The sequence below is a fragment of the Tubulanus polymorphus genome, chromosome 11, assembly GCF_964204645.1.
Source record: "Tubulanus polymorphus chromosome 11, tnTubPoly1.2, whole genome shotgun sequence".
NCBI lineage: Eukaryota > Metazoa > Nemertea > Palaeonemertea > Tubulaniformes > Tubulanidae > Tubulanus > Tubulanus polymorphus.
Genome location: NC_134035.1, coordinates 10,541,301 through 10,560,576, shown reverse-complemented (window position 1 = coordinate 10,560,576; position 19,276 = coordinate 10,541,301). Strand labels below are relative to the sequence as shown.

Sequence of the window (19,276 nt, the reverse complement as noted above, 5' to 3'; positions counted from 1 at the left end):
TTTCACAAGTTTTACCTCGAGGTGTTGAAGGGGGTCCGGGGTTTTTTACATCCGTTTTTGAAGCTCAATAAAGCAAAAGTGTCAAAATCAGGAATGAATCGACTGTATGGCGCGAAATAGACTGCATCGCAAAACGATACGGTTATGTTGCCCTCAAAACCCACGGATTTCACATATATATGTAACTGAAACCTCATCAATATGAATGGACCAGTTTTACTAACAACATCACTTTTGCTTGTTGCTTTATCCGCTCTGGGAAGAAATTCGATTATTTTCCGTAGATATTTATGTTTTGGCGTAGACGTCATTGACGCGTTTAAAGTCGATGGTCGCGGTCGACCCCAATAAACGATGCTGTGAACGGGATGATCTTAAGGTATCATCGCCGTGTGGGTGTTCAGCAAATGATCGAATGGTCGGAAGGCTTCAATATCTAAATCAACGTACAATCCACCGAACGTATAGAGTATAAAATACCGAATCGCGTCGGCTCTGTGAATTCCATATTTATAATTTTTGTACATCGGATAATACGCAGGAAATCTGCGTTTAACGAACTCGTCGGCGATGCTATCGGTCCACAACCAATATTCCCAATGTGCTGTTTAGACCAGACCTAGTTACAAGATGCAAAAGGCGTTATTTAGACCGAACTTTTAGTGCGTCGGTTATTTGCTCTAAAGATAAATTTCCAAACTATTCAATATCTGATGCGCCCACATCCGTTTTATAGTTTTTAACTTATCAGTTAGTCGACTATTTACGAACTGAAGTGTCTGTTAGTCGGGACAATACCTCCTCCTTCACAGGCTCGATTCAATATTCTGCTAGAAATCTCTCTCAGAAAATGAATACACCCAAAATGACGTTAAGATAAATCTTAATCTGCAAGAAAAAAACTAGCCGAAGATTGCGATGATATTTTTTTTCCATATTACATGCGAATTTGTGATGTTTTTTCTAAAAATGTATCTTTGAGCGTGGAACTATTCCATGCTGTACTGGACTTGAACCGAGCTGATAACTGAACGCACTAAATGTCTAAATAACGCCTTTCGCAGCTTGTTACTAGGTCTGGTCGAAACAGCGACCTTTCTCGCTGTAACGGGTTTTGAATTATCAAGCTAGTGTGAAAAAAGGACATCAAAGCGAAACGTCAGATCGCTGATTATCATAATAGGAGGCTCCAAGTTGATGATTTAACCAATCAAAAGAGCGCACGCCGATAACAACAGAACAATATCGCAGAGGACAAGTATGTCAAAACTTAAAACATCTGGGGCCGGTTCCATAGTCAAGGCTTAGACTTGAGACTAGTCTAAGACTATTTGAGTTATATAGCTAATCTAACAGCTTAAGACCAGTCATCATCATCGTCATCATTTCCGGTATCCATATTGGTTAAGGCAAGTATTTCATCCATCTATCTCATTTGCATACGGTGAAATAATCTTTCGCTGAAATCATTACGATATTTATCGGATTTTTATTTCAAATCTTATAGCACATCATATTGGTATTAGATCACGTGAATCATGCGTACCCGTCTCAAAACAATTGGAATGGCCTGTGTCATCCTCGCGATGTTTTTGCTGTGGCGTCGTTACGTTTCAATATCACATTACGTGAATGTACCTGATAGATTCACTGACCCCGACAAGGAGTATGCGCCTGGTGGGTTCACTGATGTCGTTGCAAATTCATTGAAACAGGATATGAGGAACAGACCGAAATCATCGTCGCATCGTTACAGTACCGTTCATCAAAACATGAAGGTACCTGTTGTATACAATGATATCGTTGCCAATTCATTGGAACAGTTGGACCTAAGTGATAGTAAATGCGGTCGCGTACCTAAAAGAATACACCAAACGTGGAAAACCGAAAATATCCCGATTTCGTTTAAAAAATATATCACATCTTGGGTTAAACTTCACCCCGATTGGGAATATTGGTTGTGGACCGATAGCATCGCCGACGAGTTCGTTAAACGCAGATTTCCTGCGTATTATCCGATGTACAAAAATTATGGACAGGGAATTCACAGAGCCGACGCGATTCGGTATTTTATACTCTATACGTTCGGTGGACTGTACGCTGATTTAGATATGGAGGCCTTCCGACCATTCGATCATTTGCTGAACACCCACACGGCGATGATACCCGAAGATCATCCGGCCCATAGCGTCGTTAATTGGGGTCGACCGCGAATGACGACTTTAAACGCGTTAATGACGTCAACGCCAAAACATAAATATCTACGGAAAATAATCGAATTTCTTCCCAGAGCGAATAAAGCAACAAGCAAAAGTGATGTTGTTCGTAAAACCGGTCCATTCATGACTGATGCGGTTTTAGTTGCGTATGAGAAATCTGTGGGTGTTGAGGGCAACAGAACCGTGTCGTTATGCGATGCAGTCTATTTTGCGCCATACAGTCGATTCATTCCTGACTTTGACACAAATGCTTTACAGAGCATGAAAAACGGATGTAAAAACCCCGGACCCCCTTCAACACCTCGAGGTAAAACTTGCGAAATGTTGAAACGCGACAATTTCAAGAATAAGCCACAGGGACTGGAAGTGATGTCAAATCACGCATTCCATCACACGTATTACGATAAACCCGAATACAAGTTATTGTTTACTGTTCGCGAAATCGTGAAAAAACCGTTCGACATCAAAACATTGTTAGCAAATATGAAGCCCGATAGAGAGTTCGAGAAATTAGTTTGAGTTCACATGTAATTTAAGATGGGGACATCGAGCGAGTTTAACTGCATTCTTCTGATCCCGGTTTCAAGTTTTAATTCATTTTCAGACTATATTCTTCTACAATGTACCCATTTTTCAAACAGAAAAAATTAAAGCATCTTAAAACAGAACATACGTTATTCACAACTTTTCTATTTACAATTTATACGTACTCTTGGAGGGATTTATATACATGTAATTTGTTTCTTTGTGATTATGAACAGGCCTTTATTGGCAAAGCTAGTTCATTTGTCAAGTCAATACTAACTGAATGTAAAATGGAATATTTTTATGAGAACATGCAGTTATCTATTCTAAATACCTATCAAATCATTAAGGTTTTGAATGATATTTGAGCAATTTTATATAGGAACTATGCTATATCGTGGTCAGTTCCTCTGCAACCAAAACTCCGTAATTATACCTCACTTAAGCCAAAATTTGGAACAGAAGATTTTTATATCGCTCTCATGTCGCATTGTTGCAAATTTAAAAAATGATTTTTACATAACTAAAAACTAGAGATTCACGCGGTTTGATTGTTGCTGAAACTGTCAAAATCCATCCATAGACAGAAGAAATATGATACAACACACATCACGGATAGTTTTTTAAAAAAAGAGAAAAAAATGACCCAACAATACGGGACATAAGTACTCTAACAAAATGGCGGCTAGCAACTGTAAAATGGTTTATTTGCAGAGAATGTATGATCGAAAGCTTTGGCTTTGGAGAAAATCCAGAATTAAGAGCAACGGCTACCTAACGAAACCTTTCACTTTAGAAAGAGGCGTAAGACAAAGATGTCCTATGAGCGCAATACTCTAAATAATAGCAGCAGAACCACTCGCAATCAAAATACGCGAAAACAACGAAAAGGGAAATTACTGTTTTTCAATCAATCAGACAGTGCAGCATTTCTCTTGATTTAACTGTTGTAGATTTTACACTGACTGATCAGTAGATACATGTATCTAACATTGTGTGCAGATACCACTTGTATTACTTCAGTGATTTGTTCTCATATCATCCGTCCGTCTAACGAAAACATCGTATCATTTCAACTCGCCTAACCACCCTACCCGACCCTCCCTCACCCAATCCCTTCCGCCCTCCCCCACCCCTTCCCTCCCATCCTCCCACACGTCTTCCCGGTCAAACCAGTGGACACAATGACCACATATACGTCATAATGTCCCGAATTACAACGTCGATGTTGATTGAGGTTAGGTTTTTTTCTTATTTTAGAATTCTACGTATATATATTCAAAGAATTTCTTCTCTTAAAAACCAGGCTGTTTTTCAACTAAATCGTTAGTTTTGATCTTAAAATAGGGATTGTCCCTGTTATTTATTTGGTTGGTAAATTTCATTTGATTTTTTGATTGAGTGTCCCTTACAAACCCACCACACCTGCCGGGGTCTAACTGCAGTTTGGAGTGAAGTCAATCTTAAGAATCAGCAGAACATGGCGTCACAGGCCCCGGGGCTTGTCACGCCATATCTGACATGGCGTCACAAGCCCGAGTGAAAATGTGAATTCTAATGTGAATACTTGACCAACCAAACATTGTTTCAGGTATAAAACCCACCCGTCAAAGCTTTGAACACGTTTCATGTATCTGCCGGTCAATGATTCGATGAGAGATTTCAAATTCGTACCAGACACGATATCCATAATGACGTTATTCATCAACTGATCCGATGATTTCAATCGTAAATTCACCCAACTCGAAACCACGGATACGCGTCCTCAACGACAGCCGGCCCTTTTTTAAACAGCTAGTACACCGGCGAAACTAGGCTTATTCACACCATGAATCTCTAGATGAAAAAAAAAGATAGATTCATCATTCGATTGAAACAGAAATAAATAACTTTACAAAATCTAACCTATTTCATCAAGGTAGGTCTAATTTCAGCCTACTGATTAGTAAATTGGCCTATGACATACCGGTGCTGTAAGAAAGAATCGCGCAAAATGAAATATAACAAGACATTTAGATCAGAGATCGACATTTAGACTTTGGTGTGTGTCTATGCGCAAACAAATACAAGGCTATTTTAAACACCTGTTAGATAAATCAGGTTACTGAATATAGGTCATTATCTGATTGCCCCAGTGACGAGTCCACAGTTTGGACCGAGAGGACTGCTGGGTGAGCACATTGATTGTGAGTTCCCACAGAACTGTAATGTGACTCAGATTTAGCAGGCATATTACCCGACATATCATTTGGATTTTCCATTTCCAAGATAAAGTGAAAATAACTATAGACTATAGTCTGAATACCCGCCGCCAACAATGGGTTCTCCCACATCTAGTCCGAATACCAGTCGTAGTCACAATTGGACGGTAGTCAGTAACCTGTCTGTGGTTTAGTTTCACGATCGGATATTTTCACTAAACACATGAGCTCATCCGATAATAAAAGCTTACTACCAACGATTAGGTAACTAACAGAGAACGGCGGCTAGATACTACTAGACTACCCCATATCTGGACTTGTAAAAAATCTTATTTTTTATACAGGAATAGTGGGGTTGGTCAGTGATATTGGTTTTATTCAGAAAGTGTGGAGAATAGTTAGAGAAAAATAGAGCGGGATCGAGCGAGACTCGAACCCGGGCCAGTGAATTACTAGCGCAGCATCATACCACTAGACCACCGAGCTCGCTGCCAACACAAATGTAAATTCATATTCGATTTTATTGTGCAAACTTTCAGGAAACTACTTCGAAATGACTAATTAATCCCGTTAGATCATTGAAATCGTATTCTACGTGGGTCTTATCATAAGGATTGTATTTTAAACTACCAAAACCGTCGCGGATATATTCCTCAGAAAGTATGCGCAATAAAATTGAATTTGAATTTTATTTGTATCTTGCCGATTAGCTTTCCGTTTTTCTGCAAATTTTACTCTCCCAAACGCAGAATACGTTCATTTGATGAATAAATTCTTGTTATGAACAAAATATAAGATGTTGTGCTTTGATTGATGTATCGTTTGTTGGATTTAGACGCTGAAATCACCACAAGCTCTTCACTTGAAGTTGAAAGGTAGAGGATTTTTGCTGCCATAGCAGTATAGCAGGATTTTTTAGGGTTTCCGTCGCATTTAATCGCGATTTTGAGTGGTGAAACGTTATCAAATGGCCTCCAAGTAGTCAAATTTAGAAAATATAGGATGTTTTGAACAATTTAAAACAGATTTCATCGAAATCCATTGGAAATTTGAGGAGTTACAGCAGTTTTAAATCGAAGTGTCTGTATAGGAGTTTCCACCCTTTTCTTTTTGTATATATAGATAGTACCAGGGATACTGGATGATCTAAGCTACAGTTCACCCCCAAACTTCAAATACGGGCCCCTCTATTTAAGCCATTAATTGTGGACTGAAGTGAATAGCAAGTATATTTTTGAAGCGTTACTTTTTTCAACTGTGTTTTGTTCCTTGTCATCCCGCCTAACGTTGACCCAGTATAAGCCCATCCGATTATAAAAAGCTTACCACCAACGATTAGGTAACTAACTACCTATACAACTGTGCATTAAAAAAAAATTCATTGGTCAAAGTGCAGATCCGCACCTCTCGTGATTGACGCAATCTGCTGAATGACAGAATCCAGGATAAAATCTTTCTTGTGAAGATATCTTAAATTAACCAATGGCAATAATGTACTGAATTGCTGAATTTTGAATCTGAAACATTGATATTTAATGTAATTGATTGAACCGTTTACGCGGAGAGGTGCGGATCTGCACTTTTTCCAGTTCATTTATAAGTAAATCTATGGGAAATAATGAATGCGCTATTTTCCGAAAGTTTAGCATCTGAGGAAGCGTTTATCCGAGCCGACAGGCGCTGTACGCGTGATACAACTCAACTCTGACATCCCCAGACGATTCTATTACAAATAAGGGGTGATGAATATTCCTTATCTTAATTTCTTCTTTATTTTGAAATCCTTCTCGCGAATAAACGATTAAACCCCTTTAATCTAAAGTAATTATCTTTTGCAATCAAAGATATATCTTGAAATTTTATTCTGCTATGAAATTTGAGAGTATTAGGCCTTCTACAGTATCCTATCTACCCTCTGATAATAATAGAGTACGCTGGCACCTAGATAAATGCCAGTTTGTGACCTAGATAAATCAGCTGAATCGAGCTGGATTCAATAATAATAGAACTGAGTAAAGTACTGTACAGAGAATAGCTGTTCATCAACCAGAAAGCTCGTGTACGTTACAGTATATTGAATTCAGGTAAGACGCGCTTGGTTGATCTTTATTTAACGCTTATCCGACTCTGAAAAGGCTGAAATTTAACGCTAAATTATTGCAGACAAAATCGAGAGTCTGTCCTTTTTTCCGTGGTCATTTTTTCCTCGGCCATTTTTTCCTAGGCAAATACCTAGGCCATTTTTCCTACATTTCCGTGCATGATATGAGGCATTCGACCCACGAATGTTCAAAGCCACCGCAAATGGTACAGCAGTGGTCTGGCTGCCCAGAATAGTAGGCTCTGATCTGATGAGCACCAATATCCCGTATCGATTCGAAGGTAAAGTCAGATGTCTCGGAATTGGGGCCTTTTAGTTTTACGCAATTTCGACAACACGTTTCAGTCCGTCTTTAAACATGGACCTACATGTACCTACATTCGGATGGTAGGACCCTGTTAGAATGTCTATGTATGGCTTCAGGATCTTGTCGTGGGGGCAGTTTACCGGCACCCCATCCACACGCACGATCGTTGGAGACGGAGTTTCTAATGGTGACATAAATTTTATGGTCGCGTCTTGAAAAGATATCTGATGTTTCTTCAGTATTTTATATTTGTCTGCTGCGTTGCAGAATACTCCATGTTATTATAGTTAAAATCGATTATCTTCTCGATACACTGACGAGAAGTTGCATCATTTGTCAGAATTTCACACATCGCAGCTAAATCGAGTTTTTTTAGTTGGATCCGAATTTTGGGTACCAGTAAGAAATTTTTCAAAATCTTCTGCAGTCGCCGAATCATACCAAAAGGTTTTTGCGTTCTGTAGTAACTCCATTGTAGTTCGTAAATCGTTGTATGTTCCCTAAAGAAAATGAGTCCAAGAGCGCTCCGCTCCGAAAGTACATCTGTTTACGGTCCGAGTTCGCGACTAGAGGTGCCAGTATTATCCCTATAACGCTTTGAACCAGCCACTCTCCCCATACTGGGTGAGCCAATTTCTAAAGCAGATCTATGATCCATGAATAGAGGGACATTTCGAGAAAGGGTTAGATATTCTCCAGGCCTTTGGAAAGAAACATTAATGCTTGAGTTGGAAAAGTAATTGGTATTTCTTTAGGCTGATGTTTAAAGAGCCCTTCACGATCCAAGAGGGGCACCCTGACTCCCTTTGTAATCCACCTAACCCAGCCTTGCAACCCTTGCCATAGATTTTTCTTTTGGTCCGTTGATGCATACGCTGAAACGATTTCAGCTGTAATCTGATGGTTTAGCGCACTGAAATAGAATAGAGTCAATGATAAAAGCCCAGGTGCTGTAAGATAAACACTTCCCGTAGAAATCTTTATCATTTATTGAATGAGATCATATTTATACATCTATTCAGCGTATATATCGGTTGACTTCTATGTACAGAGAATTGGCTTTTATTCTATGCTTTCAGAGACGCTATTGAGTAGATGCGGGAGATGATTAATTGATTTATGAAAAGATAATCCTCTTAGGTTAGGGCTAGAACGGTCACCTATACGTTCATTTCCATCCATCCCCTTCCTGGACAACGTCTATGCCCAGGCTGAGATGCATGGTAGGTTCTACTTGACACGTGTGAGGCCGACTGCTGACCGGACCCAAGCGCCAGTAAGCCGATGACCAACCACCACTGATTACCAGTGACCAGTCGAAGTCAGGGTAGAGATGAAGCTAGATGTAGGCCTAACAAGTCTAGTGGACTCCCGAATTGCTCTGGTGGCTGCAGAATTCGATGCTGATACTCTTTGAGCTACAATGTAGAATGGAGACAAGGCATTCTCTAGTTCATTAGATATTGTTCTCAGGGCTTGAAATGGTATGTGCGGTGAATTTGGCTGTTTTTAGACCCCCATCCGTAGTACATTTTGAATAACACCCTCAACCAACGAATTGCATGATATTATGCTTACATTGTTGACCGTGCTAATGCAGAGATGATTGCTAGAATTTTCATGCCATTTAGTCGCATGTACATGTTATCAAAATTCAAATTTGTTTCACTCTTTTGTTTCCTAGATTTTATGAAATTACTATATTTTCATGCCTGACTTAAATAAGATTGTATTCATTATAATAATGTACTTTGTATATATATCTAAGCATACCATTTATATTTGTTATCTAATAATAAAGGCACAATTGTATTTAAAGAATTAGTTTTTTAGAGACGACAAGATGTGTTCTAAATTTGTGCATTTACCATGAAATGAAATAAAACAATTTATTGTTTTCATTCTATCAGCTATGTCTGCTTTTATGGAAACGCAAATGGTGATAGAACTAGGGTTATCAATCAAGAAAATGTTTGAAGCTAGATGTTTGATCATTTTATAATCAATTCTGCCATTATTTTTCCCTAATTTTCTTAGGGTATGAAATTGTTTTCTATGTATTATGATTGTTATACAAGTTTATTTCTTCACTAAAAATGAAATGAGAAACAAGTTTTCCCTTTTGCGGAGTTTGAACTTCGCCGAATACAATGAATATTGAATTAAATTCGATGCAAAGTATGATAGATTTGCCATTGCGATGGAAGGACGATCCGACTGAGAAAATAGATACGACGTAGTGATATATCGGGGGTTGACTGTATTTGTGTTGTTTTGCTGCCAGCGGTAATTCGTCCTTTGAAGACTAAATTACCCTAAGGTATGGGAAGATTCTCCAGGCTGGACTGGACATACTGCATCTTTTTGCGCCATGATGGGCCTTGACATTTTAGAATTAACAATACGTATGGTTACACAACGCTATCATTTCATCCGTGCGAACACACCCTACACAACAAGCCGTACAAGCGCCTACATGAATCCAGCGTCTAGGTTTTGATGGGTATGAAATACATGTACATGTATGACAAAATAAAAAAGAACGAAACGGAAACATATTTGTTTACTAAAAAGTATGTATTTCGTCAATCAAAGAAGCAGTCTTTTAATATTCATTTATGGATATAAGATATTAGTCCTAACAGGTAACGGAAAAAGCATATTCTAAACCACGAATTCACCAACGTCCTAAAGCGTTTTGCATTGAGAAATTTCGCTGTAGCGGCGAAAATGCCCCGTCAATGATTTCAGTAATCGAGGTTTCGACGATTCGGACGGTGGAGTTCAAACACCCATCCGACCTATCGATGTGCAGAGTGCATACATACGAATGTGCGTGCGTGCGTGCGCGTGTTTTTGACCAAAAAATTTAGACCATAAAAACTGGCACTGCACGACGCGCCCTCAGCGCCGCGCACCGCCGCCCGTTCCTCCGAGTGCGTAACATGATTTCCCTAATTTCAATGAACTGGAATAGATAAAGCTGTAGCCTAAACCGGAACTTTTATGAACTTGTTTTGCATGATCTCGACGCCTTTCAGTCAATCATTTGTGTTACTAATCGGGTTTTTTTATCCTAGGATGGTGCTTGGACAGCTTAAGCATGCTCAACTCAAGATTTTCGGATTGGCCAGCTTTATCCTCGCTATTTTGTTTTTGGTGTTAAGCGAGAACGCGCTGAGCGGCCTGAAAGCATCATTTCGTCGTTACTGTTCAATATCACAACACAACATGAAGGTTCCCGTTGTATACAATGATATCGTTGCCAATGTATTGGAACAGTTGGACGTTAGCGATAGTAACTGCGGTCAAGTGCCTAAAAGAATACACCAGACGTGGAAAACTGAAAATATCCCGATTTCGTTCAGAAGACATATCACGTCTTGGGTGAAACTTCACCCCGAATGGGAATATTGGTTGTGGACCGATAGCATCGCCGACGAGTTCGTTAAACGCAGATTTCCTGCGTATTATCCGATGTACAAAAATTATGAATATGGAATTCAGAGAGCCGACGCGATTCGGTATTTCATACTATACACGTTTGGTGGACTGTACGCTGATTTAGATATGGAAGCCTTGCGACCATTCGATCATTTGCTGAACACCCACACGGCGATGATACCCGAAGATCATCCCGTTCACAGCGTCGTTAATTGGAATCTGTCGCGACCATCGACTTTAAACGCGTTAATGACGTCAACGCCAAAACATAAATATCAACGAAGAATTATCGAATTTCTACCGACAGCGAATAAGGCGACATATAAAAGGGATGTTGTTTATAAGACTGGTCCATTCATGACTGATGCGGTTTTAGTTACGTATGAGAAATCCGTGAGAGATGATGACAACAGGATCGTGTCGCTATGCGATGCAGTCTATTTTGCGTCATACCGTAGATTTATCCCCGACTTCGACCCAAATGGTGTAAAAACCTTCAAATACGAATGTGAAAACCAGGAACCCCCTGGAACACCTGGAGGTAAAATTTGTGAAATGCTGAAACGCGACAATTTCAAGAATAAGCCACACGGACCGGAAGTGATGTCGAATCACACATTCCATCACACGTATTACGATAAACCCGAATACAAGCTTTTGTTTTCCGTTCGCGAAATCGTGAAAAAACCGTTCGACATCAAAACATTAATAGCAAATATGAAACCTGATAGAGACTTCGAGAAATTAGTTTCAGTTGATGTTAACTTCAGTGTGCACTGGCATGATTAACTAACTATTCTCTGAGCCTGGCGATTTTACTCATGGATTTGCCCTGCCACGAATTGGGCTTCAGCATTGCGGTTATAGTTCAAGTAATCAATAGTACAATATATCACCTCCCGATAAATCGCCATCCCGCCTAACTCTGTATTTATCATGGAACTAGTCAAAATGGATCTCCATTAAACCGCCTTACTTTCTATACGGCAAAGATCCTAATCACCAATGTAGGCGGTATACCAGGGGTTGACTGTAGCCGTCAAGTTGGTCAACGGATTACATGTGGACCAACTCCAAGACTACACAATATTAAATTTGATAATCGGTATTAGCGACAATCAATCTCGTTTGCAATGATCATCAAATTGGAGATTTGCATGTTTTACTAGTCTTCGTAACATATATGCTACACCCAGATCTCGATATATGCCAAGATCCGTACACCCATGCACCAAGAAATTCGCGACGAATTTAATGGAAAACATGACTGCAGTGAACTGATGTAAATCTCAGTGTAGAGTTAACAAATAAAACTCACAATTACTTCTGTAAAAACAGTTTATTGGCTTACAATTTCGAGGTTCAAACTAAACCTCATCTTCAGAGGAACAAAAAAAAACAATAAACTGTTTTTACAGAAGTAACTGTGGGTTTTATTCGTTAACTCTACACTGAGATTTACATCAGTTCACTGCAGTCATAACTCTTACACCATTACATACTTGTGTAGCTCAAGAACAACACCCAAGGGGCCACAAGGCAACAAACCGTTCTGACAGAAGTAACTGTGGATTTTATTCGTTAACTCTACACTGAGATTTACATCAGTTCACTGCAGTCATGATTTGTTTTCCATTAAATTCGTCGTGAATTTCTTGGTGTTATTATATTAAAAACATTTCTAGATTTTTGAAAATGGCTCTGGAAACCCTGCGCACGATGTGGCTGTAATGATATTGTCTAACGGACTGGGGGCCAGTTGCTCAAAAGTTGGTGAGAGTTAACCAGTGGATTGTTGACATAGTGACAATTAAAAGTTCATTGTTACTATGGTATTTATTTGCTGGTTATCTTTAACCAACTTTTGAGCAACCGGCCCCCTGGTCTAAAGTGTTGTTTCCATATTTATGAATGTATTAATCAATTAATGCGTGTGTTATTTTGTCAAAACACTTACAAAAAGTATTTTATATAGCAGAGTAATTTTCGTGCTACACACTGCTAGAAATAAACCGAAATTGATTCATCGTATAATGTTTTAAAAATATGTGTGTTCGGCGAGCCATGGGGGCGAGTGGTAAGAGCGTCCGACTCTGGGAAGCCAGGTCGTGGGTTCGAACCTCGTACTACTATAGTACGTACGTACTGTCCCCAGGCAGGGCATTTAACCTCATTGTCTCTTTTCACCTCACAATGCTTGAAATAAACTGGAATGGGTTCGCATATTTGCTCTCGTCTCATCGTGGGTTGATTTTGGTTAGTTTTGGAAATATCGGAAATCAGCCGAAGTTTTAACATCATTAACACAATGACTCAACAGTTACCATCTCAAAAATCATGGTTAATTGGCACCAGTTTCCGATATTTCCACTGTTTCTCGCTGTATAACGTAGCTGCTAGGTTTATACAGTAAGTCGAGGGGATGGTTCCTGGGGGATCTACCAGAAAATTGTGAAAAATTAGATGCATGCATTCCGAGGACCTACGCTGATTTTGGGTGGCGCGACGGGTTGCAAACCATGATTTTTGGGAAGAATATTCAAAGGGTCACTCGGCTGAAGAATGGGGCTTATACACCCCTGGATCCACCCTGATCAGTACCCAGTTCATTATGTTAGCCCAGGACTACATTATACGATTTGTCGTTAACGCCAAGTTGTGCTGAACTGATTGCCAGCAATTCGCGTATCGAACTGCGGTTCTTTAGCTCTTTCGGCGATCACGTCGTAACAAATTGGAGCCAAAATCGGCAGCTTCCGTATCCGACGTTGCTTAACGAAATCCGGCAACGACAGCAACGCCGTAACGTTGCCGCACGCGGTCTTTGACGTCATTCACGTTTACGTTCAGCCCGGTGGTAGTAGTAGAAATTCTGGTAATACGATTTAAATTTCTGATTTTGTTTTGGCGCGCGGTAAGTCGATGCATCCTGGTTCAATCGTTGTTTCCTCGTTGTTTTGTCATTAACAATACCGCGGTGGTGGTCAACGCGCTCATTTTTCCGCTTCGGTTTTAAATCGCGATCATCGTCGACGAGGTATTTGCGCGACCGCCGTTGAAATGAGATATCTTCATTGTAGAAATAATTATGACTATGTACAAACCATTTAACATTAATTTGTCAGCACTCTGTATATATGACTCACATCACGATATCGATCCACTCAGCAGTGTAGCTAAGAATATGTATATTTCTAGCTACAGTGGATCGATATCGTGATGTGGCTTTTTTACGTCTCCTGAGTTAGCGCTGAATGTGTGTACTAATAAAGGGGAAAACAGTCGTTTTTCATTACTAGTTTACGGGAAATCTGTTCTACACAGAGAAGAGCTGTCCGTACCGGTAGTAGAGATGATTTTATTTGAAACCCAGGTCTAAAATCACAGAAATTTATACCCTCAAAATCTGAGTCCGTTGGCAGTAGGTACATGTATACATGAGTGTACTACTGCGTTGTGCGTTTTTTTTTTTACTTAGACCCAATTCGCGCCCGATAAGATTCTATCAGAATACGAACAAATTATTCACTGAGATAACCTGTCCCTATCTTGAATGATATGGTAATATCTACCGACCCCTGTAACATAAGGAGGTCTTCAGAGGTCTACAAGTATTTACAACTCAGTCGCTAATAAAACACTAAAATCGTTGAAACCAGGTAGCAGGAGAAGATGTAAACAGAAGTGGTTTGGATAATTCTTGCTTGGCTGCCAGACGTCCTTTGAAGAAAAAATCTAAACAACTTAGCTTCAGCGAATAGATATTAGCGATATTGATCACAGTAGATTAGCAGATTATGGTTTAAAAAAGTCGTATAAAAACTTATTTAGATCTAAGAAAAAAGGTTATACTGACAAAATAATAGGTGAAATTAGCGAATTAAACGGCTCCAATAATAACAGTGAAAACTCCTGGAAATTGGTTATAATCTTAAGAATCTCGCTAAAAAATGTTCTCCAAGCAGCAACATGAATCGTGGTACAATGAGTGGTACAATCATTTCAAGCCATTTAGTACTCCTGACATTAACGCTGGATCTACGGTGTCTCGTCTAAAACGTACCTAGACATCTAGAAGTACAACCATTCGATAATCTGGATTTTAAAATAACTGAGGATGAAATTTTACGAGCTTCTAGAAAATTGAAACCTAACAAAGCATCTGGCTTGGCGTCTATTTTGAGTGAACTGTTAAAATGTAGTATCGATATCATGATAGTGCCACTTTTGAGAATTTTAATGCCATATTAACCTTAATTTGGAAATATCCGGAATGGTCGCAAGGGATTATAATCCCGTTATTTAAAAAGGACAATGTGTCTTGTTATAGAGGTATAACTATAACAAGTAACCTCTGTCAGTAAACTTTTTTGTATGATTTTGAATGATCGTCTGGCGACCTATGAAAATGATAATAGTATCCTTTCGGTGAACCAGATAGGTTTTCAAAAAAGATCTCGAACTGCAGATCACCGGATAGCGTTCCATGACTTTCCTATTTAATCAATGTCGGGTGGTATAAACTTAAAACTGAAAAGAGTAAAGCTGTAGCATAAACTGGAATGCATTTATCTTCTCGACCCCCTTTCAATGAAACATTTGTGTTATTAATCATATTTTTTTTTGTCCTAGGATGGCGCTTGGACGGCTTAAGCATGCTCATCTCAAGATTTTCGGATTGGCCAGCTTTATCCTCGCTATTTTGTTTTTGGTGTTCAGCGAGAACGCGCTGAGCGGCCTGAAAGCATCATTTCATCGTTACTGTTCAATATCACAACACAACATGAAGGTACCTGTTGTATACAATGATATCGTTGCCAATGTATTGGAACAGTTGGACCTAAGTGATAGTAAATGCGGTCGCGTACCTAAAAGAATACACCAAACGTGGAAAACCGAAAATATCCCGATTTCGTTTAAAAAATATATCACATCTTGGGTTAAACTTCACCCCGATTGGGAATATTGGTTGTGGACCGATAGCATCGCCGACGAGTTCGTTAAACGCAGATTTCCTGCGTATTATCCGATGTACAAAAATTATGAAGAGGGAATTCAGAGAGCCGACGCGATTCGGTATTTCATACTATACACGTTTGGTGGACTGTACGCTGATTTAGATATGGAAGCCTTCCGACCATTCGATCATTTGCTGAACACCCACTCGGCGATGATACCCGAAGATCATCTCGTTCATAGCATCGTTAATTGGAATCTGTCGCGACCATCGACTTTAAACGCGTTAATGACGTCAACGCCAAAACATAAATATCAACGAAGAATTATCGAATTTCTACCGACAGCGAATGAGGCGACAAATAGAACGGATGTTCTTTATAAAACTGGTCCATTTATGACTGATGCGGTTTTAGTAACGTATGAGAAATCCGCGGGCGACGAGGACAACAGAACCGTGTCGTTATGCGATTCAGTCTATTTTGCATCGTACAGTCGATTCATACCTGACATCGACCTAAGTGGTGTAAAATACTTCAAATACGAGTGCGAAAATCAGGAACCCCCTGGAACACCTGGAGGTAAAATTTGTGAAATGTTGATACGCGATAATTACACAAATAAGCCACACGGACCGGAAGTGATGTCGAGTCACGCATTTCATCACACGGTTTACGATAAACCCGAATACAAGATATTGTTTTCCGTGCGAGAAATCGTGAAAAAACCGTTTGACATAAAAACATTGATAGCAAATATGAAGCCCGATAGAGACTTCGAGAAATTAGTTTCAGTTGATGTTAACTACACTGTGCGCTGGTTGGATTAACTATTCTCTGAGCCTGGGGATTTTACTCAGGGATTTGCCCTGCGACGAATTGCGGTATAGTTCAACTAATCAATAGTACAATATATCGCCTCCCGATAAATCGCCACTCCGCCTAACTCTGTTTTATCACGGTGATAGCCAACATTAATAATCTCCGTTAAACCTCCTTACTTTCTATACCGCAAAGATCCTAATCACCCGTAGCCGGTATACCGGGGGTTTACATCGAGTTGGTCAAACAGATGACATGTGTTTTTAACATTTGCCAGATCAGCTAGTCGACCGTGGACCAACTCCAAGACTTCACAATATTTCATGATCATTATTAGCGACAATCAATCTATTTAAACTTTTAAGAAATATTATATCATGCAATGCATGTTTTACTAGTCTGCCCAACATGTGCTACACCCAGATCTCGATATATCCCGAGATGGTTATTTCGTGCACCCTTCCACCAAGAAATTCACGAATTAATTGGATGTAAACAAATAACATGTATGTTAGAAACATATCTAGATTTTTGCGCACGGTGCTGGCTGTAATAATGGTGTCTAAAGGACTGGTCTAAAGTTTTCTTTCCATATTTATTAATTTATTAATGAAATGATTTGTATTTTATTCGTCAAAACATTGACAAAAACACTATTATAGTTCTATACGTAGCAGGGTCAGTCTTCTTCGTGCTACACACTGCAAGACAATAAACCGAAATTCATTCATCGTATAATGTATCAAAAATATGTATGTTGAGCGAGCGGTGTGGGTGAGTGTATAGATCGTCCGACTCTGGGAAGCCCGGTTGTCCCGGGCAAGACATTTAACCTCATTTCCTCTCTTCACATCACAAAGCTTTAAATAAACTGGAATGGGTCCGTATATTTGCTCTCGTCTCTTCGCAGTTTGATCTTGGTTAGTGCTAAGATATCGGGCTATCGGAAATCAGCCGATCCTGATTAGATTTTGTTGAATTGGACCATATTGTGATATTTCCTCTATTTCTCGCTGTAACGTATCTCCTTTGTACAATAAGTCGTCATCAGCGAGGGGATGGGTCCGCCGGGGGTCTTCTACCAGAACAATTAGATGCATGTGGGTGCATTGTGAGAACTGATTGTACGCAATGTACCTGGATGGCGCGACGGGTTGCAACCCTATGATTTTTTGGGAGGATATTCAAAAGGTCACTCGGCCGAAAAAAGGGTGCGTACCCCTAGATCCGCCCCTACTCTGTACCAGTTCACTACGTTAGCCCGGAAATATCATACGATTTGTCCTTTTAATGCCTAGTTGCTTTGAACTGATTGCCAGCAATTCGCGTATCGAACTGTGGTTCTTTAGCTCTTTCGGCGATCACGTCGTAACAAATTGGAGCCAAAATCGGCAGCTTCCGTATCCGACGTTGCTTAACGAAATCCGGCAACTTCGCAACGACAGCAACGCCGTAACGTTGCCGCACGCGGTCTCTGACGTCATTCACGTTTACGTTCAGCCCGGTGGTAGTAGTAAAATTCTGGTAATACGATTTAAATTTCTGGTTTTGTTTTGTCGCGCGGTAAGTCGATGCATCCTGGTTCAATCGTTGTTTCCTCGTTGTTGTGTCATTAACAATACCGCGGTGGTGGTCAACGCGCTCATTTTTCCGCTTCGGTTTTAAATCGCGATCATCGTCGACGAGGTATTTGCGCGACCGCCGTTGAAATGAGGTATCGGCGACGTCACGGAGTTCTTTCGACAGTGACGTTGTGCACTCGTCGCGGGTAATACCTCCAACTAATTCATCATCCGTTACGTTCATATCTTTAAATTTACCATTAGCAACATCATATCCGTCTGGAACAGCGGGCAGAAGTGTATTCACTGATAACTCTGAGAATCGCTTTAAACGACAACTTTGCTTTTTCCGCAGCTGTTTCCTATTCGATGCAGTTTTATCCTTGTTCTTTTCGCTAAACGGCGCATCTTTTTGCGTATTTGCCTTCGCGTTCTCTGGATGGCTCCTCTCAGATTTCATTACCGAAAGTTGTTCACCATCGATCTGAACAGTTACATTATCGATACTCCTTTCACGGTCAGTGTCTTCGTCGTCCGACTCGGAGTATACGATTTTCTTTCGCGGTGTCCTGCGTTGCGGAATCAGTGAATCCCGAAACGAAACCTTACGCGTATCGTGTTTGTTGATGAACACCATTTCCTGCACGGACGATGGCACGCGAAAATACATGGTCGGTCCAGTCCGGAAATCGGAACTCCGTCGAACATCGGTAACTGCCGCTTGCGTGCTGCCAACCCGCCGAGTAGTGCTAGTCTCCAAACTCATCTGCGAAACTTCTCTCCAGGGAATGAAGCTATCGTTAGCGCGGGCTATTCTGTATCTGCCGTCACTAATCGAAGGTATAGGCGTTCCGACGCGTGGTCTGGATCGGTTGCGTCCAGTACCGCCGCGGTGACCGATATCCGTCTTACCGAACTGTGACGTATAAGATCGTAGCGGTCTGGATTGGTACTCGGTCGTTGTATTGCTGCTGTACACGCTCGAGTAACCTTCGTCCGATGAGGATAACGCGTTGTAATCGTGTCGCTGACGCTGGTCGTGAAGCGAATCTCGTCCTCCGTATCGGTGTTGATTCGTACGAAAGGAACCGGCAGATGAACTAGCGCATGAGTCATTAACAACATCGCCGTGTTGCCGAG

The 19,276-nt window shown here is 40.3% G+C and overlaps 3 protein-coding genes across 3 annotated transcripts; all 3 read left to right on the top strand.

The window, feature by feature from the left end:
* The first annotated feature begins 1,263 nt into the window (after positions 1 to 1,263).
* Positions 1,264 to 2,906, top strand: LOC141912793 (uncharacterized). Its single transcript, XM_074804190.1, has 2 exons — positions 1,264 to 1,409; positions 1,508 to 2,906. The coding sequence occupies exon 2, from the start codon at positions 1,539 to 1,541 to the stop codon at positions 2,736 to 2,738; it is 1,200 nt and encodes a 399-aa protein (XP_074660291.1). The 5' UTR covers positions 1,264 to 1,409; positions 1,508 to 1,538; the 3' UTR covers positions 2,739 to 2,906.
* A 4,061-nt stretch (positions 2,907 to 6,967) lies between these two features.
* Positions 6,968 to 17,449, top strand: LOC141913233 (uncharacterized). Its single transcript, XM_074804705.1, has 2 exons — positions 6,968 to 7,029; positions 15,430 to 17,449. Exon 2 carries the CDS (start codon positions 15,431 to 15,433, stop codon positions 16,580 to 16,582), a length of 1,152 nt encoding a protein of 383 aa, XP_074660806.1. The 5' UTR covers positions 6,968 to 7,029; position 15,430; the 3' UTR covers positions 16,583 to 17,449.
* Positions 10,585 to 11,586, top strand: LOC141913335 (uncharacterized). Its single transcript, XM_074804840.1, has one exon. It carries the CDS (start codon positions 10,585 to 10,587, stop codon positions 11,584 to 11,586), a length of 1,002 nt encoding a protein of 333 aa, XP_074660941.1.
* Positions 17,450 to 19,276: the final 1,827 nt, after the last annotated feature.

Coding starts and splice junctions, on each gene's coding strand:
- LOC141913335 (XM_074804840.1), top strand. CDS start 10,585: ATGAAGGTTCCCGTTGTATACAATGATATCGTTGCCAATGTATTGGAA.
- LOC141913233 (XM_074804705.1), top strand. CDS start 15,431: ATGGCGCTTGGACGGCTTAAGCATGCTCATCTCAAGATTTTCGGATTG.
- LOC141912793 (XM_074804190.1), top strand. CDS start 1,539: ATGCGTACCCGTCTCAAAACAATTGGAATGGCCTGTGTCATCCTCGCG.